The sequence below is a fragment of the Scyliorhinus canicula genome, chromosome 2, assembly GCF_902713615.1.
Source record: "Scyliorhinus canicula chromosome 2, sScyCan1.1, whole genome shotgun sequence".
In the NCBI taxonomy this organism is placed as follows: Eukaryota; Metazoa; Chordata; class Chondrichthyes; order Carcharhiniformes; family Scyliorhinidae; genus Scyliorhinus; species Scyliorhinus canicula.
The window spans coordinates 163,401,953-163,426,794 of NC_052147.1; the positions used below are offsets into that span (position 1 = coordinate 163,401,953).

Consider the following 24,842-nt stretch of genomic DNA (forward strand, 5'->3'; position numbering starts at 1 on the left):
GTAGCCACATCCAAGGTACTGGACAAGAGTAGCTGGGCTACAGTCAGGAGAAAGAAAATGAACAGGCAGACAGTGCAGGGATCCCTAGTGGCCGTTCCCGTTCAAAACAAGTATACCGTTTTGGATGCTGTTGGGGGGGGATGACCTACCGGGGGAGGCCCTAGCGGCCAGGTCTCTGGCACTGAGTCTGGCTCTGGGGCTCAGAAGGGAAGGGGGGAGAATAGAAAAGCAATAGTAATAGGAGAGTCAATGGTTAGGGGAATAGATAGGAGATTCTGTGGTCGCGAGCGAGACTCCCGGAAGGTATGTTGCCTCCCGGGTGCCAGGGCCAGTGATGTCTCAGATCGTGTCTTCAGGATCCTGTAGGAGGAGGGTGAGCAGCCAGAAGTTGTGGTGCGCATTGGTATCAACGACATAGGTAGGAAAAGGGGTGTGGAGGTAATAAACAAGTTTAGGGAGTTAGGCTGGAAGTTAAAAGTCAGGACAGACAGAGTTGTCATTTCTGGTTTGTTGCCGGTATCACGTGATAGTGAGGCTAGGAATAGGGAGAGAGTGCAGTTGGACACGTGGCTGCAGGAATGGTGTAGGAGGGAGGGCTTCAGGTATTTGGATAATTGGAGCGCATTCTGGGGAAGGTGGGCCCTGTACAAGCAGGACGGGTTGCATCTGAACCAGAGGGGCACCAATATCCTGCGAGGGAGGTTTTCTAGTACTCTTCGGGAGGGTTTAAACTAATTTGGCAGGGGAATGGGAACCGGATTTGTAGTCCAGCAACTAAGGAAGCCGATATTCAGGACGCCAAAGCATGTAGTTGTGGTAAATGAAATTCACACGGTGTTATAAGTTGCCAATGGCACTCTGTTCCCATTATATATATGTACCAATATTGTAGGTGCAGTTGCACTACCTGACCACCAGGGGGAGTAGCTCTGGGAGTACTCGAGAGTTTGTACTGGGCTCCCCCCTTGGCTCCGCCCAGAACTCCTCCCCCTGGAGCTGCTGTATAAAGATCCGTGCCACAGAGCCAACCGGCTTTCAAGTTCATTGAAAGTTCAACGGCTAACAGGCTGACTCTGTTGTAAGTATATTAAAACCGCTATTCTAATCCGACAAGCACGTGTCTGTAGAATTGATGGTTCCATCAATTTAATATACTTACGAAACAGTCGAAGTAAATCATGGAAGCAGCCCTCAAGCCCGGATGCCTAGAACTCAGGATGCAGGATGCAGAGGCTAAAGAAATTTTCTCCCACTGGCTGAGATGTTTTAAGGCCGACCTGGCAGAAGCCAGCACCGCTGAAACAATGGAGGAACAAAAGCTCAGCCTACTGCACGCGAGGGTAAGCCACAGAATCTCCACACAGCTAAATCCGGCCGGTTCTTACACCGCAGCGCTGGCGATATTGGACAAAATGTACGTTAGGCCCATTAACGAGGTTTATGCACGCCACGTGTTTACGACTCAACGTCAGCGGCCTACAGAAACTCTAGCCGAATTTGTACGTGAACTGAACAATCTTTCTACTGACTGTAATTATCAAGCCATTACCTTGGCTGAACATAGGGAGCTTGCTGTGCGGGATGTTTTCGTAGCGGGCCTCAGATCGAACTATGTGCGCCAAAGACTGCGAGAAAAGGGGGCCCAGGACTTAGATACTACTGTGGAGGCTGCTACCACTATGGAAGTCCCCTTCCGCAGCTCACCTCGTTTCCCGCGGACCCCGCGACCTCATCATGGGCCCCCGACGAACAACTCCCCCAGGACTGTGCCGCACGGACCCCAGCTACCGCGCTGTCCAAGCCAGTTAAGTTACTCTGCTGCTCCAGCCAGCTACTCAGCTGCCCCAGCCAGCTACTCAGCTGCCCCAGCCTGCCATTTCTGTGGACAAAGCCAGCACCCGCGGCAGCACTGCCCAGCCCGATCTACGACCTGCAGCAGCTGCGGGAAGAAAGGCCACTATGCCAGAGTGTGCCTCGCGAAAAGGGCCCCAGTTTCTAACTCCCCAGTAGAGAGAACAAATCGCTCCCAGCACCAGCAGGCCCACGGGGCCCGAAACGCTGTGGCCTACGCCCCGACTCCGCCTCCTCCCGCCACGTGCGATCCATGGGGGCCGCCATCTTGGCAAACCCCCACCATGCGACCGGCCACGTGCGGCTCATGGGGGCCGTCATCTTGGACGCCATCTTCCTTGCCGCTCACCACGTGCGATCCACGGGCCCCATCTACATCTCCATGCTCAGATAGCTCATCAGAAGACTACGACTTCCCCGGGCACTCATCACGCGGCCCGCAACTCAGCGCAGCGATCCTGCATCAGGCTCGCCAAAACGTACCGGCAACTACTCGACCGGACGCCCACTCGGAAGACTACGACTTCCCTGGGCACCCATCACGCGGCCCGCAACTCAACGCGGTCACCCTAGATCAATCCCGCCCCAAGCACCTACGAAGTTCGATGGCGGAGGTCCAGATCAATGGGTACAGCACGCCATGCCTCTTTGACTCTGGGAGCACCGAGAGCTTCATACACCCAGAGCTGGTAAGACGCTGTTCGCTTCTTATTTTTCCTGTGAGCCAAACTATCGCCCTCGCTTCGGGCTCCCACTCAGTCCAAATCCAAGGACGCACCGTCGCTACGTTCACAATTCGAGGCGCTAGTTATTCAAAATTTAAACTTTATGTCCTGCCTGACCTCTGCGCACCACTCTTATTAGGCCTGGATTTCCAGTGCAACCTCAAGAGCCTCACCCTCAGCTTCGGCAGGCCCCTGCCCCCACTCACTATCTGCAGCCTAGCCACGCTGCGTGTCTCCCCCCCCTCCTCTCTTCGCCAATCTCACTCCAGATTGCAAACCAGTAGCTACTCGCAGCAGGCGATACAGCCTACAGTATAGGGTCTTTATCTGATCGGAGGTCCGACGGCTGCTCAGTGAAGGGATCATAGAGGCCAGTAATAGACCCTGGAAAGCTCAGATGGTGGTCGTCAAGACCGGGGAAACATTTTGCATGGTCATCGACTATAGTCAGACCATAAATCGCTTTACGCTCCTAGACGCGTATCCCCTCCCCAGAATTGCAGACATGGTTAACCAGATCGCCCAATATCGGCTATTTTCCACAGTGGATCTGAAGTCTGCATACCACCAGCTCCCAATCCGCCCGGAGGACCGCCACTACACGACGTTCGAGGCCGATGGCCGCCTCTTCCATTTCCTCCGGGTTCCCTTCGGCGTCAATAACGGGGTTTCGGTGTTCCAACGAGCAATGGACCGAATGGTAGACCAGTACGGGCTGCGGGCCACGTTTCCGTATCTGGACAATGTTACCATCTGCGGCTATGACCAGCAGGACCACGACGCCAACCTCCACCATTTTCTCCAAACGGCACAGAAATTAAATCTCACTTATAACAAGGAGAAATGCATTTTCCGCACAAACAGACTGGCCATCCTCGGCTACGTCGTGGAGAACGGACACAGCCCGCCCACTCTTTAAGGGCACACGATTTTCCCTGTCAGCTGAGGCGCGCCAGGCCTTCAGCTGCATCAAGGAGGACATCACCAAAGCAGCCATGTGGGCGGTGGATGAATCCACTCCCATTCAGGTTGAGAGCGACGCCTCAGAGGTAGCTCTAGGAGCCACCTTAAATCAGGCAGGGAGGCCCATTGCATTTTTCTCCCGTACCCTATCCGCTTCAGAACTCCGACACTCCTCAGTCGAGAAGGAAACACAAGCCATCGTGGAGGCTATTCGTCACTGGAGGCACTACCTCGCAGGTAGGAGGTTCACCCTCATCACCGACCAACGATCGGTTGCCTTTATGTTTGACAACTCGCAAAGGGGCAAAATAAAAAAATGATAAAATCCTTCGGTGGAGGATCGAACTCTCCACCTATAGTTATGATATTAAATATCGACCGGGGAAGCTCAACGAGCCCTCGGATGCCCTATCCCGCGGGACATGCGCCAGCGCGCAGATCAGCCGTCTGAAAGCCATCCACAATTACCTCTGCCATCCAGGAGTCACCCGGCTCGCCCACTACATCAGAGCCCGAAACCTGCCTTTCTCCAACGAGGAGGTAAAAGCGGTCACCAGGGACTGCCCGATCTGTGCAGAGTGCAAACCGTACTTCTATAGACCAGACAGGGCCCACCTGCTCAAGGCTTCTAGGCCCTTTGAATGCCTTACGATCGATTTCAAAGGGCCACTCCTCTCCACTAACAAGAACATTTATTTCCTCAACATCATAGACGAGTTCTCCCGATTCCCTTTTGCCATTCCGTGCCCCGACATGACCTCCCACACAGTCATTAGGGCCCTGCATAGTTCTTCACCCTGTTTGGGTTCCCCAGCTATGTGCACAGTGACAGGGGTTCGCCCTTTATGAGCGACGAGCTGCGTCAGTACCTGCTCGACAAGGGCCTCGCCTCGAGCAGGACTACCAGCTACAACCCCAGGGGGAACGGGCAGGTGGAGAGGGAGATCGCGACGGTCTGGAAGACCGTCCTACTCACCCTCCGGTCTAGAAAACTCCAAGTCTCCCAATGGCAAGAAGTCCTCCCAGACGCGCTCCACGCAATTAGATCTCTCCTCTGTACAGCGACAAATCAAAATTCTCACGAGCGGCTCTTCATTTTTTCTAGGGGCACTACCACGGGGGTCTCACTTACGGCGTGGCTGAGGACACCAGGCCCAGTTCTCCTGAGAAAGCAGGTCAGGGCACACAAAACCGACCCCCTTGTTGAAAAGGTGCGCCTCCTCCATTCCAACTCCCAGTACGCATTCGTGGAGTTCCCGGACGGTCGCCAGGACACAGTATCCCTTCGGGACCTGGCACCCGCTGGATCCAGCCCCCCCCCCCCACCCCCACTGAGGAACCCCTTACCCAGTTCCCTATGCTGCCGCCCCCTCGCGCCCCCGATCCCGCAAGCTCGCCCCACCTGTTCCACGCGCCAGCACCAGCCCGCCCCCAGTCGCCGGTCGAGCCAGAGGTGTATGAAGTTTGGACGAGACCCGCCCCGGAGTCTGCCATCGTACCCCAGCTCTCAACACCCACCCAGCCACCGCAAGAGGCTGCAACCCCGGTGCTCCGCAGATTGCAACGAACAATTCGTCCACCGGACAGACTAACTCTGTGAGCCACCAACCCCGCCGGACTTGATTTTTTTTCACAGGGGGTGACTGTGGTGAATGAGATTCACACGGTGTTATAAGTTACCAATGTCACTCTGTTCCTGTTATATATATGTACCGATATTGTAAGTGCAGTTGCACTACCTGACCACCAGGGGGAGTAGCTCTGGGAGTACTCGAGAGTTTGTACTGGGCTCCCCCCTTGGCTCCGCCCAGAACTCCTCCCCCTGGAGCTGCTGTATAAAGATCTGTGCCACAGGGCCAGCCAGCCAGTTCATCAAAAGTTCAACGGCTAACAGGCTGGCTCTGTTGTAAGTATATTAAAACCGCTATTCTAATCCTTCAAGCACGTGTCCATAGAATTGATGGTTCCGTCAGTACTGAGGCAGTGGGGAAGGTAACACTAACAAAGGAGAGTACTTGCAGTCAGGGAGATGGGTTGAAGTGTGTATACTTCAACGCAAGAAGCATCAGGAATAAGGTGGATGAACTTAACGCATGGATCGGTACTTGGGACTACGATGTGGTTGCCATCACGGAAGCTTGGATAGAAGAGGGTCAGAAACGGTTGTTGGAGGTCCCTGGTTATAGATGTTTCAACAAGATTGTGGAGGATGGTAAAAGTGGGAGGGGTGGGGGGGTTGGCATTGTTAATTAGAGATAGTATAACAGCTGCAGAAAGGCAGTTCGTGGAGGATCTGCCGACTGAACTAGTATGGGTTGCAGTCAGAAATAGGAAAGGAGCAGTCACCTTGTTGAGAGTTTTCTACAGGTCCCCCAATAGCAGCAGAGATGTGGAGGAACATATTGGGAAACAGATTTTGGAAAGGTGCAGAAGTCACAGGGTAGTAGTCATGGGTGACTTCAACTTCCCAAATATTGAGTGGAAACTCTTTCGATCAAATAGTCTGGATGGGGTGGTGTTTGTGCAGTGTGTCCAGGAAGCTTTTCTAACACAGTATGTAGATTGTCCGACCAGAGGGGAGGCCATATTAGATTTGGTACTTGGTAATGAACCAGGGCAAGTGATAGATTTGTTAGTAGGGGAGCATTTTGGAAGTAGAGACCACAATTCTGTGACTTTCACTTTAGTAATGGCGAGGGATAGGTGTGTGCAACAGGGAAAGGTTTACAATTGGGGGAGGCTAAATACAATGCTGTCAGACAAGAATTGAAGTGCATAAGTTGGGGACATAGGCTGTCAGGGAAGGACACAAGTGAAATGTGGAACTTGTTCAAGGAACAGGTACTACGTGTCTTTGATATGTATGCCCCTGTTAGGCAGGGAAGAGATGGTCAAGTGAGGGAACCATGGTTGACAAGAGAGGTTGAATGTCTTGTTAAGAGGAAGAAGGAGACTTGTATAAGGCTGAGGAAACAAGGTTCAGACAGGGCGCAGGAGGGATACAAGATAGCCAGGAGGGAAGTGAAGAAAGGGATTAGGAGAGCTAAGAGAGGGCATGAAAAATCTTTGGTGGGTAGGATCAAGGAAAACCCCAAGGCCTTTTACACATATGTGAGAAAGATGAGAATGACTAGAGCGAGGGTAGGTCCGATCAAGGACAGTAGCGGGAGATTGTGTATTGAGTCTGAAGAGCTAGGAGAGGTCTTGAACGAGTACTTTTCTTCAGTATTTACAAACGAGAGGGGCCATATTGTTGGAGAGGACAGTGTGAAACAGACTGGTAAGCTCGATGAGATACTTGTTAGGAAGGAAGATGTGTTGGGCATTTTGATAAATTTGAGGATAGACAAGTCCCCCGGGCCTGACGGGATATATCCAAGGATTCTATGGTAAGCAAGAAATGAAATTGCAGAGACGTTGGCAATGATCTTTTCATCCTCACTGTCAACATGGGTGGTACCAGGGGATTGGAGAGTGGCGAATGTCGTGCCCCTGTTCAAAAAAGGGAATAGGGATAACCCTGGGAATTACAGGCCAGTTAGTCTTACTTCGGCGGTAGGTAAAGTAATGGAAAGGGTACTGAGGGATAGGATTTCTGAGCATCTGGAAAGACACTGCTTGATTAGGGATAGTCAGCACGGATTTGTGAGGGGTAGGTCTTATCTTATTGAATTCTTTGAGGAAGTGACCAGGCATGTGGATGAAGGTAAAGCAGTGGATGTAGTGTACATGGATTTTAGTAAGGCATTTGATAAGGTTCCCTATGGTAGGCTTATGCAGAAAGTAAGGAGGCATGGGATAGTGGAAAATGTGGCCAGTTGGATAATGAACTTGCTAACCAATAGAAGTCAGAGTGGTGGTGGATGGCAAATATTCAGCCTGGAGCCCAGTTACCAGTGGTGTACCGCAGGGATCAGTTCTGGGTCCTCTGCCGTTTGTGATTTTCATTAATGACTTGGATGAGGGAGTTGAAGGGTGGGTCAGTAAATTTGCAGATGATACAACGATTGGTGGAGTTGTGGATAGTGAGGAGGGCTGTTGTCGTCTGAAAAGGGACATAGATAGGATGCAGAGCTGGGCTGAGAAGTGGTAGATGGAGTTTAACCCTGACAAGTGCGAGGTTGTCCACTTTGGAAGGACAAATATGAATGCGGAATACAGGGTTAACGGTAGGGTTCTTGGTAATGTGTAGGAGCAGAGAGATGTTGGGTCTACGTTCATAGATCTTTGAAAGTTGGCACTCAAGTGGATAGAGCTGGTGTGCTAGCGTTCGTTAGCAGAGGGATTGAATTTAAGAGCCGTGAGGTGATGATGCAGCTGTACAAAACCTTGGTAAGGCCACATTTGGAGTACTGTGTGCAGTTCTGGTCGCCTCATTTTAGGAAGGATGTGGAAGCTTTGGAAATGGTGCAAAGGAGATTTATCAGGATGTTGCCTGGAATGGAGAGTTGGTCTTACGAGGAAAGGTTGAGGGTGCTCGGCCTTTTCTCATTAGAATGGAGAAGGATGAGGGGCGACTTGATAGAGGTTTATAAGATGATCAGGGGAATAGATAGAGTAGACAGTCAGAGACTTTTTCCCCGGGTGGAACAAACCATTACAAGGGGACATGAATTTAAGGTGAATGATGGAAGATATAGGGGGGGAATGTCAGAGCTAAGTTCTTTACCCAGAGAGTAGTTGGGGCATGGAATGCACTGCCTGTGGAAGTAGTTGAGTCGGAAACATTAGGGACCTTCAAGCGGCTATTGGATAGGTACATGGATTATGGTAGAATAATGGAGTGCAGGTTAATTTGTTCCTAAGGGCAGCACGGTGGATAGCATTGCTTCACAGCTCCAGGGTCCCAGGTTCGATTCCGGCTTGGGTCACTATCTGTGCGGAGTCTGCACATCCTCCCCGTGTGTGCGTAGGTTTCCTCCGGGTGTTCCGGTTTCCTCCCACAGTCCAAAGATGTGCAGGTTAGGTGGATTGGCCATGATAAATTGCCCTTAGTGTCCAAAATTGTCCTTTGTGTCGGGTGGGGTTACTGGGTTATGGGGATAGGGTGGAGGTGTTGACCTCGGGTAGGGTGCTCTTTCCAAGAGCCGATGCAGAATCGATGGGCCGAATAACCTCCTTCTGCAGTGTAAATTCTATGATAATCTATGATTAATCTAGGACAAAGGTTCGGCACAATATCGTGGGCTGCAGGGCCTGTTCTGTGCTGTATTTTTCTATGTTCTATGTTCTAAGCATCTTCAGATATTTTATTTTGTTAAATATGCCATATAAATAATAGTTTTTGCCATTCCACATCATTTCAGGGACTAATTTGTTGAGGACCAGAAATCCTGTGGATTAGCGATGATTTTGCAGGAATCAACTGCACTGTCCCCATGGATTTCTCAGGGTTAAGATCATGGCCCCCACTAACATTACATCTTCCCCATAAATCTACCCAAGCCGCCAGGAAATCCAACAACTGCTGCCAGGTTCAGGGAGTGCTGGGGTCACATCCAGAAACAGCACTGGCCTACTTCCAGTGATCTTCTTTACAAAGCGAACAATAAACATTGCCATTAACTTTTCCTTTTTGGAGTCTGGATCTGAATCATAGCCTGAATTTCACCATTTGGGCACCACAGACACAGAAAGAGACCAGATAATTGAATTGCTTGGAGTTCAGCCCCGAATTGGTGGGGGCTTGGGATTATGTCGGCCCCTGTTTGTGACTAAATCAGCAGGGTAATCGTGAATGCTTCTGATGTTGCTCAGGGTGCTATATGAGAGGCTTCAAACTACAATATATAGAACCATTAATATGGCAATTAAAACCCAAATAATTTGCTCAATTTCAATACTTTCTTAATTGTTTTTGTTTCTTGGACTATGTTGGCAGGGGAATAGTGAGGGGAATCCTTTTATTAAGGGTTGTTAAGTCCAGGAAAAGCAAAACCCCTGCCACTGATTAAAGTGCCATTTCCATTATCCATGCTTTCTCTGTTCTCTAATAGAGGAGATCAACTGCTTAGTTGCAATAGCCTCCAATCTTCAATGCTCTTCGCCTGTAATTTATAATCTTTATTGTCACAAGTAGGCTTATATTTAACACTGCAATGACGTTACCGTGAAAAGTCCCTAATCGTCACATTCCAGCGCCTGTTCGGGTTCACGGAGGGAGAATTCAGAATGTCCAAATTACCTAACAGAACGCCTTTGTGGGAGGAAATTGGAGCACCCGGAGGAAACTCATGCAGACACGGGGAGAACATGCAAACTCCACACAGATGGTGACCCAATCTGGGAATCGAATCTGGGACTCTGGTGCTGTGAGGCAACCATGCAGCCCCTTTTATTTTTTAATAGATAATTCAGTAGTTAAACCATACGGGCAGCAGAGGGAGCAGATGGTGAGAATTGCTGCCTCACAGCGCCAGGGATCTGGGTACAATTCCAATGTTGGGTGACTGTGTGGAGTTTGCACGTTCCCCTGTGTATATATGGGTTTCCTCTGGGTGCTCCAGCTTCCTCCCATAGTCCAAAAATGTACAGATTGGGTGGATTGGCCATAATCAATGCATGGTGTGACGGGGATAGGACAGGAGAGTGAGCCTTATAATCTGACAGCGGATTGACGCAGACTCAATGGACTAAATGGACTTTCTGCACTGTAGGGATTCTATGGATTTATATACTGATTCTCTGGGCTGGGTTCAAATCTAGGGACCAAATGATGCTGGCACAATTATTTATTTCAACTGAAATCATTGTTAACCTCAAATCGCCAATGAGCTAAATCCTAAAGCAATACTGAAATAAAATAAAGTGAAAATGTTGGAAAAACACAGGTCTGCCAGGGAGTGTGGAGAAAAAGTCTCAACTCCAATTTGACTCTTCTTTGGAACTGCTGTTTCAAGCAAAAGTGTTTCATTTCAAAGATGCAATTGAGAAAGGAGTAAAACACACTTAGTGATTTAATGTATAGATGCATGTTTATAAGGTTTCCTTAATTGCGACACTCACTATAACTTCTGCTTCAACTTTTGTATTTAAACAATCAACAATAATGTTCATTAGCTGATACACGTGAATTAAAACATTGCATCAAATCAAACATAATGGGATCAATTATAGCACAGTATATGAGTTCCTAACATTGTGTTCATACTAAAGCCAATTAATCTCATGCAACAAAAAATCATGCAGACCAAAAATTTTCAATTATTGTAGATAGTTTTTTTAGGACCAAGTGGTGGCCTCTCAGAAAGGCAAGAAATCATCAAAATGGTGGCTAAAAATCAAGATCATCCTTTTGGTTGATTTCCTGTTAGAGTCATGAGTCAATTTCTTTCTCACTAATCATTTTGTATGCTTGATGGTAGAAGATGAGCTTGCAAGTTGCAAATTACAAGGCAATAAATCCATAGGTTCCACCATCTGCAAAGTTAGAAATCTGTGGAAAAAAGAAAAGGAACTGGATCACTTAAAATATGTTATATGCAATGCTGAAAGCCTCATTAAAGTGGTTGAAAGGTTCTTGCACAGCATATCCCCCAATGTGATAAGCCAGGGTTGCTCCAAATCCATCAAACAAGAAGAGAATGTGTTGGAAATAAACAGCATCGGCAGGGGCTGGTTAAGCTCACTGGGCTAAATCGTTGGCTTTTAAAGCAGGCCAGCAGCACGGTTCAATTCCCGTACCAGCCTCCCTGGACATGCGCCGGAATGTGGCGACTAGGGGCTTTTCACAGTAACTTCATTGAAGCCTACTCGTGACAATAAGCGATTTTCATTTCATAGAAGTTGGGGGAAAAAGAAATTAAAGAATATTTTTGGTAGAAACGCATACATTTCCTTTGCCTAGGCTTCTGTTCAAAGTGTTTTCCTTTTCTAAGATCGGCACAACTTTCACCATTGACAATGGGAAATGCCCAGCTCCTGTGGCAGAGCTGTATCAACATCAACATTGAGCTGTATCAACATCAACCATTGAGCCAGCATCAAACTCAGCTCTGATGCCTGAGAGAACAAGAAAAAACACACATTTTGATTTTTCAGAGTGCACGACCTTTGCCAAGAACTCAAATATTGAATGCAGGGTGTGCAGTTGAAGCATCATTACTATATTGGTGGTCTACTGGGTATCCACAGTCTGTGGACAAGTGAAGAGGGGAAGACAGAACCCAGAATCAAAAAGGAAAGACAAATTATCTTTCCTCCTGGAACAGGGCCTTGGGTTCTCAGGAAGGGACATTACAGTCCATTGTCAAAGTTTTACTTTCAGTGTTTCCATTTGGATTGTAATGTAGCCGAGGTTTCAAACAACCAAGTGTAGCTACAAGAAAGTCTTCCTTTGACATGACACATTTTCCTAACGTTTAGATCTTCTTTGTAGGTTTTTTTCTCAATCATGTTATATGTTTAACTGAGCACACAATACTAAAATAAATAAATACACAGGTGTCAGACTGGGGCTTATATGAATTAATGTAATAAACCACAGAATGTAACAATGGTTTATAATGGCAGGTTCTATCCGAATGGGGACAGAGTCCCATAGTGCGAGATTAGTTGGGTGTTTCCGACGCTCGGAGTACCGAGGAACACCCACTATCTAACGCCCATCTGGGTAGGTCTTGGCCTCAGTGGGGAACACCCAAGTAGGCTGCACTTAGCCTACCTCATCAAAATCACACATGAGCTGTGAAGCATGAATGTGCAATTTGATTATTCCCCCCCCCCCCCCCCCAACCGCCCACAACCATGTAAAAGTGGTGAAGTCTGGGATATCAAGGGCAGCACTTCAGGATGGGGGCCTCTGCTGACATTTTGTGCAAACTGAGAGCCTCTCCAGCTGTGTGAGAATTCTGCCCAAGGCATATTACTGAGTGGGGATAATTTCTACTTTACTCACTAGATAGCAATCTTTTTCTGCTGCCACCCCAGAGATCCTAAAGCATTTATAGCAATCTGGTTGTGATCACAGCTTGAAGTTAAACTGTCTTGGTTCCATCATGGGGCAGTAAGCAACACAGCTCAAACATGTGCCAGCACAAATATCTTTCTGTTATTTATGCCTTTTACCCAATTGAATAATTCCACCCTACTGCAAGCCAGAAAAGAAAATTGGGCAAATACCTTCAACTGGTGTTTCAACAACTTCAATCGCCACAGATTTCATTATCGATTGGAGTCGATTCTGAATATCCATCAAACCTTGGAAGCTCCTCACGGGAAAAACCAAGCTGGCGGAGTATGCCATCGGCTCCAGCACTGTTCGATCAGCTTCCTTCAGGCCTATCCCGAACAGAACGATACCCAGTTTCCTTAATTTTTCCGTCTGCTGTGAAATATCATCACGGGACCTCCCTGAAGTGAGAAGCAACAGAATCTGTGGAACAGCACTGTCCAGCCGACTTCCTGCGGAGCTTGTGAACACATTCGTTATGACATGGTCCAGTGCACGGCCAATGTTGATTTTTTTGCCACGCTTTATTTTGAGTTTCTTGATTGCAGCCAGAATTGCCTTCTTGGTTGAGTGAGTATTTAGGAGGAATTCAGTTCTTGGTGTCTCACTGAACTGTACAACACCAAATTGAACTTTCCCCTCTCCCACATCAAATTTTTCAACCAATTTAGCCATAAACTGACGAACGGTTGGAAATCCTTTTCCAATTTTAGCAGAACCATCGATAAGGAAGATGACATCTCTTTTATCAACAGCTGTAACAAGTGAAAGTAGGCACCCTTGAAATATTTTTATGTAACAATAGCAAAACAAATCCAAACAAATCTAATAATTGCTGGAGGAGCTATATTATTTTTTCGCTCTTTTCTGTAATCCTATAGGCACCGATTCACCTCCCAATGCCATGTGCTGATGATTATAGAAATAGAAGGACAAGGCAGTTGAATGTTTGGCTGGAGGCATGGTGCAGGAAGGAGGGCTTAGATTCCTGGGACAATGGGATAGGTTCTGGTGGAAATAGGACTTGTACAGGCTGGACAGTTTGCACCTGAACAGAACCAAGGCCAATGTTTTCACAGGGTGTTTTGCTGTTGGGGAGGGTTTAAACCAACTTGGCCGGGCAATGGGAAACATGGAAGTACTGTAAATTGTGAAGAAGATGATATAGAACATCCAAAGGGCATTGACTTTAGTGGAGTGGGCAGACAAGTGGCTGATGAAACTTAATATAGTGCCTGGAAGGCACTGCCGGGGGAGGTGATGGAAGCAGATACGATAGCGGCGTTTAAGAGGCATCTTGACGAATACATGAATAGGATCGGACAAGAGGGATTTGGACCAGAAGTGCAGAAGGTTTCATTTAGACAAGCATCATTATCCGCGCAGGCTTGGAGGGCCAAAGGTCCTCTTCCTGTGCTATACTGTTGTTTGTTCTTTGTAAGTGTGAAGTGATTCATTTTGGTAGGAAGAGCACTGAGAGACACGCAGAAGCAAAGGGACCTGTGTTATTTGTATACAAACCATTGAAAGTGGAAGGAAAGGTTGGTCAACAAGGCATACAGCATCCTGGGTTTTATCAATGGGGACATAGGACGCGATCCTCTAGAATGATTTCTAAGTGTTGTAGCGAGCAGGAACTACTGCAAGCTTCCCAGCCCATCGGCCCAATGAGGCCGGCAACGCTATTCAATGTTAATTGGTCCACTTATTGAGGTCTCAAGGGTTTCCCGCCACAAATTATGGCTTGCCAGCTGATTTGCCAGCCCCTCACTAACAAGGTTGAGCAGCACTTAAGCTGCTCTTGCTCAGCCAACCCCAGCCAGCTCCAAGATTCAGGGATGCAGACCTAGAGAGGCCGGGAGATGCTGTGGAGGCCAGGAGGAATGTCCCATTCCCCCGAGGATCCAAGAGAGTCAGTCATAGGGACGCCAGAGCTGCCTGGGACAAGGTGGCGGTGGGTGTGAGCGCCAGGAGTCTGACCAGGAGAACTGGCCTGCAGTGCAGGAAAAAGGTCAACAACCTACACCGGGGCAGCACGAGTGAGTAGACACCAATGTCCCTACCCACTCCCCGAGACCTTTTTGCCCCCACGGGAGCATCCACCCCAACTCTCCATGCAAACCCCAACCCTCCCACCCCCTCCCCCTTCAACCACCCCCAACTGTTCCTTCACACCACTCCCTCTCCCCAACCCCCCTAACCTTCCTTTAAAACCCCCCTCCACTACAATGAACCACATGTGTGACAAACGATGCCCCTTCAGTGTCTCCTCAGGAAAAGCTCTCCCAGAATCGCCGGGAGAGGGCCCAGACATTAGAATCCTCACCACCTTCGAGGAGGTGACTGGTGTGGCCAAGGACAGGGAGATCACTAACGTGGAGGCTGGTGGACTCCGCAGTGGTGAGGAAGCACAGGGCTCCACCGGGATCTGGCACACTTGAGTTGTTATTGCCTTACTCACTGTCCCATCCCGCCCACTGTCCACATGTCCATTCTCCCCCAAGTCTTCCAGTCAATGGTGCCGGCCCATCCCGGGTGAGCCCCTCTCCTGACTCCCAGGAGATCATCTCAGAGGAGAGTCCCGAGTATGCCATTGTAACAGTCGCTGCACAGCTATCAACCAGCACAGATACACACACATCTGTGGGACATGTCAGTGGACAGGCCTTTGGGGCACGAGCACCACACAGCTGCTGATGCACATTAGGTGGAGGAAGGATCCCAGGATCCAGCTGGGTCCCAGCCTGTCGCTGAGCTTGTAGAAGAGGTCATCCAGGAGCCTATATAGATGATAGAGAGCAGCCACGACATTCAGGGGGAGATGTCAGCATCATTCCAGCAGATCCATAGCCGCTTGGAGGAGACCTAGAGGTTACAGGCGCTAGAGCTGTCACCAGCAATGCTTGGTACTGAGGCCAACACTGCTAGGGTGGTGACCGCAGAGGAGAGCCTGGTGCACGATGTCGGCACCATGAGTGAAGGTGTCCAATTTGTCGTACAGTCGGTGACGGCAATTGGTTGAGGGTCTCGATAGAATGTCAGCCTTGCTGGGGGATGTCACACAGTTCCAAGCTGACCTTGATGAGGTTCTGTGGGACATGTCTCATTCTCAGATGGGAATAGCCAAGGTGCTGTGGAGCTTGTACCAGTCGCAGGTGGGCATTGCCGAGGCACTGCAGAGCATGGCCCAGTCACTGAGGAGCATAGCATGGGGCATCAACGCGATAGTGCAGGCATCAGGGAGCTGCCAGGGCTGGCAAAACCAGATGATGCAGTGGCAACTGGGACTTGAACCAGCAGGGTCTCCATCCCAAGGTGAACTCCAGGGCCCTATGGGTACTGATCGAAGGAGGAAGCGTCAGGTGCCAACCTGGACCCGTCCCATGGAGTGGCGATGGTTACCACCAGCTCCCCCGAGTTCCACGCTTCAGGACATCCTTTCCTGCAGTGGTACATTAGTGAGACCAGGCAGACACTGCGACAGCGAATGAACGGACATCGCGTGACAATCATCAGGTAGGAATGTTCCCTTCCAGTTGGGGAACACTTCAGCAGTCAAGGGCATTCAGCCTCTGATCTCCGGGTAAGCGTTCTCTAAGGCAGCCGTCAGGTCGCACGACAACGCAGAATCGCCGAGCAGAAACTTACAGCCAAGTTCCACACACATGAGTACGGCCTCAACCGGGGGGATTCATGTTGCATTGCATTCATCCCCCACTATCTGGCCTGGGCTTGCGAAATCCTACCAACTGTCCTAGCTTGAGACAATTCACAACTCTTTAACCTGGGGTTACCCCTATCTCTGGATCTGTAAAGACTTAATTACCTGCAAATGCTCGCATTCTAAGCATTGTCTGGCATCTTTGAATTTGTCTATATATATGTTTCTGGAACATAGCTCTTCATTCACCTGAGGAAGGAACAGTTCTCCAAAAGCTAGTGTTTGAAACAAACCTGTTGGAGTTTAACCTGGTGTTGTAAGACTTCTTACTGAACCCAAAGATGTGCAGAGTAGGTGGATTGGCCACGCTAAATTGTCCCTTAATTGGAAAAAATGAATTGGTACGCTAAAAATGTTTTAAATAAATAAAAACACCTTTGTGCACAACCAGTTTGATGCCAGTCCTTTTCTTTCACAATTCTCGCCAACCTCCGAACCCTTTGTCCATATCTCTAGGCAACCCCCTGCCCCATGGCACTCAACCACCCTCCAGCTGTGGACATGTCCCCGGAGCTCTGCCCCATCCTTGGGTGTTCAGATGTTGGCTGCTGTAAGTGTGATGTTGCCTCCCGCAGTGTTCTAGCAGAGTGCCCATGCATCAAGGTGTGATTGGGATGCTAGGCCTTGACGCCCAAATGCTACATGGCCTGCCTACCCATGGGAATCCACTTGGGCTGTGTGAAGTGCTCACATAATATTGATTGGCAATTCCATACAAGCCTTCAGCTGCATGGCCAGAGGCCTCGGCAGTCTGTGGGGGTTATGGGTGGTCGGTGAGCAGACGGGTAGGGACAAGAGTTGTCCCTGGAACGGGTACACACGATCCAGGGATTGGCATGTTGGAGCCGCATGCAGTTGCCACCCCGCTTGCCTCCCCAGTGCCCCCCCCCCCCATGGCACCCACCCCTGTGGTGGGTCCCCAGCTGAGGATCCCCCAACCCCGTTGAGCACTTGGGCGGTAAGCCCAGTGCCCCCGGGCTCTTTGACTGAGAGCAAAGATGGCTACTCACCTCCTCGGCTCCCCACAGAAACCCTTCCGCCAGGTTCATGTTTTTCAAAAGGAGTACTAATTGGTGCCAGCGTGATCCCTTGTTGGGGATGCTGCTGAATGACGGGAGGCCTTTGGATAAGGGGTGGCTCCCATTAATTGCATGTAAATAGAGGTTAACGTGTGATAATTGGTTCCTTACAACATTATGGTGAGATCTCGATTTCACCTATGGGAGAGGGCCAGTTGCATCACAAACTGTTTGGTGCCTGGCGTGGTTCTCATTTCCTGCCTCACCCGCTATTCACCGGCCTTGTTTTCCTTGAGCGAGAGCATAACGAAGCTGGAGTATCGCCCATGGAGTACAAGAACAAGGAAGTTATCTTAACAATGTTTGCCCTGAATCACATTTTCATATTTCCATCTCCAAGTTTAACTACTTTATTTTCTCTTTAGCTGTAATGTTTAAAACATAGGGCGCAATCCAACGGCCACGCTGCACCAGGAAAGCAGTGTGGCCGATAAAAGCTGGGAGACCCCGATCCCGGAATCTATCCAGCTCGCACCGCCTCGCGAAATCTATCGTGACCTCGCAAGACGTTGCAATGTAAATCCCAACCATTGTGGGTGGGAACACTTTTTGGCAAATCTGCATATTAGAGCAAGACAGCTAGCCTCACTCTAATGTGCAGATTCCCACGGCACTTGCGGCTTTGGGATTCATCCCGTTTGTCTCAGAGACCTCGGGCGAGTGTTGCTCACCACTGGTCCCTGCAAATGGGGACCAGACCAGAATGGCACTTGTGGGGGTCTTCCAGAGGATCGGAGGCCCCTTTGGGCAGGGTGGTGCCCTGGCACTGCTGGTGCCACTTGGGCACTCTGACAGTGCCAGCCTAGCACTGAGGTAATGTTGTGTGTTTGCTAACCTGTAGGTGCCCAGGTGGCATATGCAGTGCCAAGCTGGCATTTGTGTGTGATTGGACTGGGAATGCCCGGGGAGTCGGGGATTGCTTTGGGGGTCCTTGGAGATTGGGATGCCATTTAAAAATGACAACCCAATCTCCTGCTACACTGGGGAGCTCCACTGTACAAACGGATTATGTGCGGCCTTGACCGTGTGTTCCCTGTTCAGGCCCCTTATACAACGCGAATTGCATTGAACAGCCATGTGTTTCTTGGCATTGTGTATGCTGGGAAACACATAGCTAAATGTTTTCGCTGGGGGACATTTTGGGAGAATCGCGCCTATAATCTCTTTCACTTATTTTTGAGAAATATCAACTTTTCTAGCTGAGTCCTGCCACAAATTCCCATTCTAAATTCCTGGTGACCGCCCTATTTATCCTTTCCATAGGACCTGTTCCCAGCCTGGTTCAGGTGCACCTGTCCCGGTGGTACAGTTCCTTCCTGTCCCAGTACTCATGCCATTATCCCATGAAATGGAGCACCTCTTTCCCACAACACTGTCCCTCTTACCAATTTGCACAGGGCTCAGATAATAGACACATAGAGCAAACAGTGCACAAGGAGGCCATTCGGCCCATCGCGTCTGCACCAACCCACTTAAGCCCTCACTTCCACCCTATCCCCATAACCCAATAACACCTTCTAACCTTTCTGGACACGAAGGGCAATTTAACATGGCCACTCCACCTAACCTGAACGTCTTTGGACTGTGGCAGGAAGCTGGAGCACCCAGAGGAAACCCACACAGACACAGGGAGAACATGCAGATTCCGCACAGACAGTGACCCAGCGGGGAATCGAACCTGGGACTCTGGTGCTGTGAAGCCACAGTGCTATCCACTTATGCTACCGTGCTGCCCAAATAATGAACTGGAGATTATGACTGTTGATGTCCTTCTCTTTTATTTAGCTCCTCGTTCCCCGTACTCTCCAAACAGAACCTCTTGTCTATTCTTCCCTAAATTGTTGGTCCCATCGTGGATCATAATGACTAAATTGTTCTCCTCAATCATCAATATCCTTTCAAGTGTGTTTGAGATGTCCTTCACTCTGTAAAATTCCTACATTATATTCCTCCTCCTCCACCTCCCAACTTTGGACAGCATCCTGCTCCATGGTGCTATGGCCCATATTAATGGGGATTTGAACAAACTTTTCAAGTAATTGAGAGGACCTGAAAGGATGGAAAGAAGTGACTACTTCTGTTACTTGGGAAACTAGGATTAGGGATTTGGTCTAAAAGTCAGGCACAGACCTTTCACAAGTGAAGTTAAGAAATATTTCTACATGTCAAGGGTGGTAGAAGTTTGGAACTCTTTCACAAGCAGCTGTTGCTGTTGGGCTATTGCTCACTTTAAATCTGCGACTAATAGGTTTCTGTTAACCAGAGCATTAAGAAATTTGAGGAAAACCAAGTGTGCTTGTCACAGATTAACAATTTTTTAATTGAGCACGCTCAAGAGGCTAAATGCCCTACTCTTCTTCCCAACTCAAGTTAGGCAAAATAACTTGTTTATCTGCTGCAGATCTTACTATATTATAAAGTTGGGCAGCACGGTGGAACAGTGGTTAGCACTGCTCCCTACGGCACTTAGGTTCAATCCCGGCTTTGGGTTACTGTCCGAATGGAGTTTGCACATTTTCCCCGTGTCTGCGTGGGTTTAACCCCCACAATCCAAAGATGTGCAGGTTAGGTGGATTGGCCACACTAAATTGGACGGTAATTGAAAAAAAAATAATTGGATATTCTAAATTTATAAGTAAAATATATATACATATAAAGTGTTGTGAATGTTTTTCTCTTCTTAATTTGTTTTCTAGCTCAAGTTTTACCACTGCATACTGATACTAATGAAAGAGAACCTTTACTGAAAAATGCTGCCCCATTTTGATGGCACTGCTGTCATAACCTGTACCCGCATGGGACTTACAGGGTGGAAACAATTGTCTTCCCTGTGTCCTTGCAGAATACGGCTTCCCCGGTAAGGGGACAGGAGAAGCTCAATTAACATTCAGTATAAGGTTAGTCAGTTTGGGGCAGACCTCCTCAGACCTGGTTGGGTAACACTGGGGACAGTGTACCTTAAACCTTGTAAATAAACCTTCCTTTCTTTTGTTACAACTAGGTGTGCATTCCCTGTGTCTTCAGCTGCTTTGTTCTGAAATTGTGTATATTAAACACTGGGGAGGGATGTGAAGTTTAGAACTGCCCCTGCTGGGGCAGCAGGGTAGCATGGTGGTTAGCATAAATGCTTCACAGCTCCAGGGTCCCAGGTTCGATTCCCGGCTGGGTCACTGTCTGTGTGGAGTCTGCACGTCCTCCCCCTGTGTGCGTGGGTTTCCTCCGGGTGCTCCGGTTTCCTCCCACAGTCCAAAGATGTGCGGGTTAGGTGGATTGGCCATGCTAAATTCTCCGTAGTGTCCTAATAAAAGTAAGGTTAAGGGGGGGGTTGTTGGGTTACGGGTATAGGGTGGATACGTGGGTTTGAGTAGGGTGATCATGGCTTGGCACAACATTGAGGGCCGAAGGGCCTGTTCTGTGCTGTACTGTTCTAACACCAGCAACAATATTTCAAAACATTGGAACACATGCAGTCGCTGTAATTTGACCACTCATACGTAAACTGCATCACTGGTTGAATCCAGCACACTCATAGGCAGAACAAAATTACTGCAATCACAGACATTATGAAGCAGTGACATTGGTACACCATCAATAACACACGATGAGTGATGAACGTAACTGAGGCTTTAATACACTAAACAGCAAGCTTCTTGGCCTCTGGACCCGAACTGGGTCCGGAAGCGGAGACTTACCACCTTTATACAGAAACCCGAGGAGAGGAGGCACAGGTGGAGCCAGCCTGGACAAGCCCCGGCATGCACAATACAATACAATACATATAATGCAATAACGTGGTTTACCATATTCACTCCCTGTTTAAAAAATAATCCGGAGGGGGTGAAGTGGTCTGTCGGGGGCCTTGACCTTCCGCCGTGACCCCCTCAGTCCCGGCTGTGGCATGGGTGCTGGCGTCGAGATCTGCGCATCTGGGAGCGTGTTGTCTTCTTCTTCTTCACCTAGATGTTGAGTCGGCAAAAGGGGGGGGTGGGTTGTGTGGGCTGGGGTGGTGGTGCTTGTCGCCGGTGGGCCTGCCAGTGTCAGTTTGTGAGGGAGGTGGGCGGAGGTGGGGGAAGACGGTGTAGGGTGGGGGGTGGTGGTGATGGTCTCCGGGGAGCCTGCAGGAGCCACATCCCGAAGGGAGACCATGTCCTGCCGTCTGTCCTGGCGTGCCACGTAGGCATATTGGGGTTTGCATGGAGCAGCAGGACCTTCTCAACGAGGGGATCGGTTTTATTGCTCCTCGCATGCTGCTGGAGAAGGACGGGCCCTGGGACTGTCAGCCAAGACAGAAGCGAGACCCTGGAGGTGGACTTCCTGGGGAAGGCAAACATACATTCATGAGGAGTCTCGTTGGTGGCTGTACATAGGAGCGACTGGATGGAGTGGAGCACGTCGGAGATGACCTCCTGCCAGCTGGAGACTGGGAGTCCTCTCGACCGTAGGGCCAGAAGGAAGGCCTTCCAGACCGTCGTGTTCTCCCTCGCCACCTGTCCGTTTTCCCGGGGGTTATAGCTGGTCGTCCTGCTGGAGGCGTTGCCTTTGCTGAGCAGGAACTGACGCAACTTGTTGCTCATAAAGGAGGAGCCCCGGTCATTGTGGATGTAGGCGGGGAACCCGAACAGGGTGAAAAGATTGTGCAGGGCCTTGATAACCGAGGCAGAGGTCATGTCAGAGCAGGGGATGGCAAAGGGAAATTTTGAGTACTCGTCAACAGTGGTGAGGAAGTATACGTTACGGTCAGTGGAGGGGAGGGGCCCTTTGAAATCTATACTGAGGCGCTCAAAGGGGCGAGAGGCCTTTACCAGATGTGCTCTGTCTGGCCGATAGAAGTGCAGTTTGCACTCCGCACAGACCTGGCAGTCCCTGGTTACAGACCTGACCTCCTCGATGAAGAAAGGCAGGTTGCGAGCCTTGATGAAGTGGAAAGAACGGGTGACCCGTTGGTGACGGAGGTCATTGTGGAGGGCCCGGAGTCGGTCTACCTGTGCGCTGGCACATGTACCATGGGAGAGGGCATCTGGGGGCTCATTGAGCTTCCCGGTCGATACAAGGTCTCGTAATTGTAGGTGAAGAGCTCGATCCTCCACCTCAGAATCTTGTCATTCTTGATCTTGCCCCGCTGTGTTTTATTGAACATGAAGGCAACCGACCGTTAGTCAGTGAGGAGAGTGAATCGCATGCCGGCCAGGTAATGCCTCCATGTCTCACAGTTTCTACGATGGCTTGGGCTTCCTTTTCGACAGAGGAGTGTCAAATTTCGGAGGCATGGAGGGTACGGGAGAAGAAAGCCACTGGCCTGCCCGCCTGGTTGAGTGTAGCAGCCAGAGCAAAGTCCGACGCACTGCTCTCCACTTGGAATGGGATGGACTCGTCCACAGCGTGCATCGCGACTTTGTCAATATCTGCCTTGCTGCGATTAAAGGCCAGTCAAGCCTCAGCCGTCAGTGGAAAAATGGTGGATTTGATCAGTGGACGGGCCTTGTCCACATAGTTGGGGACCCACTGGGCATAGTACGACAAGAACCCCAGGCATCTCTTCAGGGCCTTGGGGCAGTGGGGGAGGGGGAGTTCCAGGAGGGGGCGCATTCAGGTTCGGGGCCTAGGTCTCCCTGTTCCATGATATAGCTGAGAATGACTAGGCGGGTTGTGTGGAAGACGCATTTCTCTCTATTATAGGTTAGGTTCAGGAGTTTAGCGGCGTGGAGGAAGTGCCGGAGGTTCTCGTCATGGTCCTGCTGGTCATGGCTGCAGATGGTGACATTGTCTAGGTACGGGAACGTGGCCCGCAGTATGTATTGGTCAACCATTCGGTCCATTTCTCTTTGGAAGACCAAGACCCCATTGGTAACGCCGAAGGGGACCCGGAAGAAGTGGTAGAGGCGGCCATCTGCCTTGAATGCCATGTATTGGCGGTCCTCCGGGCGAATAGGGAGCTGGTGGTACGCGGACATCAAGTCGACTGTGGAGAAGACTCGATACTGTACAATCTGATTGACAATGTCAGATATGCTGGGAAGTGGGTACGCATCGAGCTGCATGTACTGGTTAATGGTCTGACTGTATACGATGACTATCCGGTGCTTCTCCCCAGTTTTGATGACCACCACTTGGGCCCTCCAGGGGCTGTTACTAGCCTCAATGATCCCCTCTTGCAGGAGTCGCTGGACCTCCGACCTGATACAGGCCCTGTCCTGGGCACTGTAGCGTCTGCTTCTGGTAGCGACGGGCTTACAGTCCGGGGAGAGGTTTGCGAAGAGGGAGGGTAGGGTGACCTTAAGGGTCGCGAGGCTACAGGTGCTGGGGGGACGGGGGGGGGGGGGGGGGGGGGGGGGGGGGGGGGCAGGGGTCCGCAGAACTTTCTTTTTTTTATTTTAGAGTACCCAATTTATTTTTTTCAATTAAGGGGCAATTTGATGTGGCCAATCCACCTAACCTGCACATCTTTGGGTTGTGGGGGTGAAACTCACGCAGACACGGGGAGAATGTGCAAACTCCACACGGACAGTGACCCAGGGCCGGGATTCGAACCCGGGTCCTCAGCACTGTAGGCAGCAATGCTAACCACTGTGCCACCGTGCCGCCCAGCTGAACTTTATGGTAAGGCTCTGGAGAGGGAACTGGAAGTCAAGCCCCAGTAACAGGGCAGCGCAGAGATGGGGGAGGACATAGAGCTTAAAGTTGGTGTACTCTAGACCTTGCACAGTGAGGGTCACGACACAGTACCCCCAGTTCACCACTGCGTGGGATCCCGAAGCCAGGGAGATTTTCTGGGTCGCGGGTAGGATGGGGAGTGAGCAGCGCCTTACCGTATCTGGGTGCATGAAGCTGTCTGTGCTCCCGGAGTCGAAAAGGCAGGCCGTCTCGTGCCCGTTGATCCGGACGGTCATCGTGGACTTCGCGAAGTGGTGAGGCCAGGAATGGTCGAGTGTTACGGAGGCGAGTGTCGGAAGGCGGTTGGTAGGCCAGTCGGAGGTAGCAGCGGCCAGCATACGGTCGGGGGAGCTGGGCTCCTGGGAAGCTGCTGAATGGTCCTAAGATGGTGGCCCCCATGAGTTCCGTGTGGCAGCGGTGATGGCATCCAAGATGGCGGCCCCCGTGGGTCGCACATGGCAGCCGAAATTAAAGATGGCAGCGAAGAAGGCGACGCCCACGGGTCGCACATGGTGGGTGGTGCGACTGCTGGGGGCGGCCCTGACAGGCAGCAGGCAGCGATGCTGGACCCAGATGATTTAAGCGGGATCAGGCCTGGCAGTCATTTGCAAAGTGGCCCTTCTTCCCACAGCCGTTCTAAGTTGTGTTCTGTGCCAGGCAGCATTGTCTGGGGTGAGTACCCTGGCCATAGAAGTAGCACCTTGGGCCTCCGGCGTTGGCGGGCCGCTGCGCGGCACAGGCTTGTGTCGCACTCGGGTCGGTTGATGGCTATGCCCACGAGGCCCACGAGGGTGCAGTGCGGTCAGAGGTGTAGGCCCCCATGTTCTGGGAGGCCACCTCCAGCAAGTTGGAGAGTTGTACTGTCTCTGGGAGGCCAAGTGTCCCCCCTTCTAATAATTACT

At 50.2% G+C, this 24,842-nt stretch overlaps 1 protein-coding gene across 3 annotated transcripts in view; it reads right to left on the reverse strand.

The window, feature by feature from the left end:
• Positions 1-10,471: 10,471 nt before the first annotated feature.
• The window catches only part of LOC119960832 (collagen alpha-3(VI) chain), a 105,789-nt gene continuing 91,418 nt past the window's right edge, over positions 10,472-24,842 (reverse strand). For all 3 annotated transcript variants that reach the window (XM_038788430.1, XM_038788422.1, XM_038788438.1), the window contains 2 exons: positions 12,660-13,244; positions 10,472-10,974 (listed from right to left, as the gene is read on the reverse strand). In XM_038788430.1, the coding sequence (XP_038644358.1) occupies positions 10,967-10,974; positions 12,660-13,244 (593 nt within the window). In that variant the 3' untranslated portion in view covers positions 10,472-10,966. The remainder of the gene's footprint in view (positions 10,975-12,659; positions 13,245-24,842) is intronic.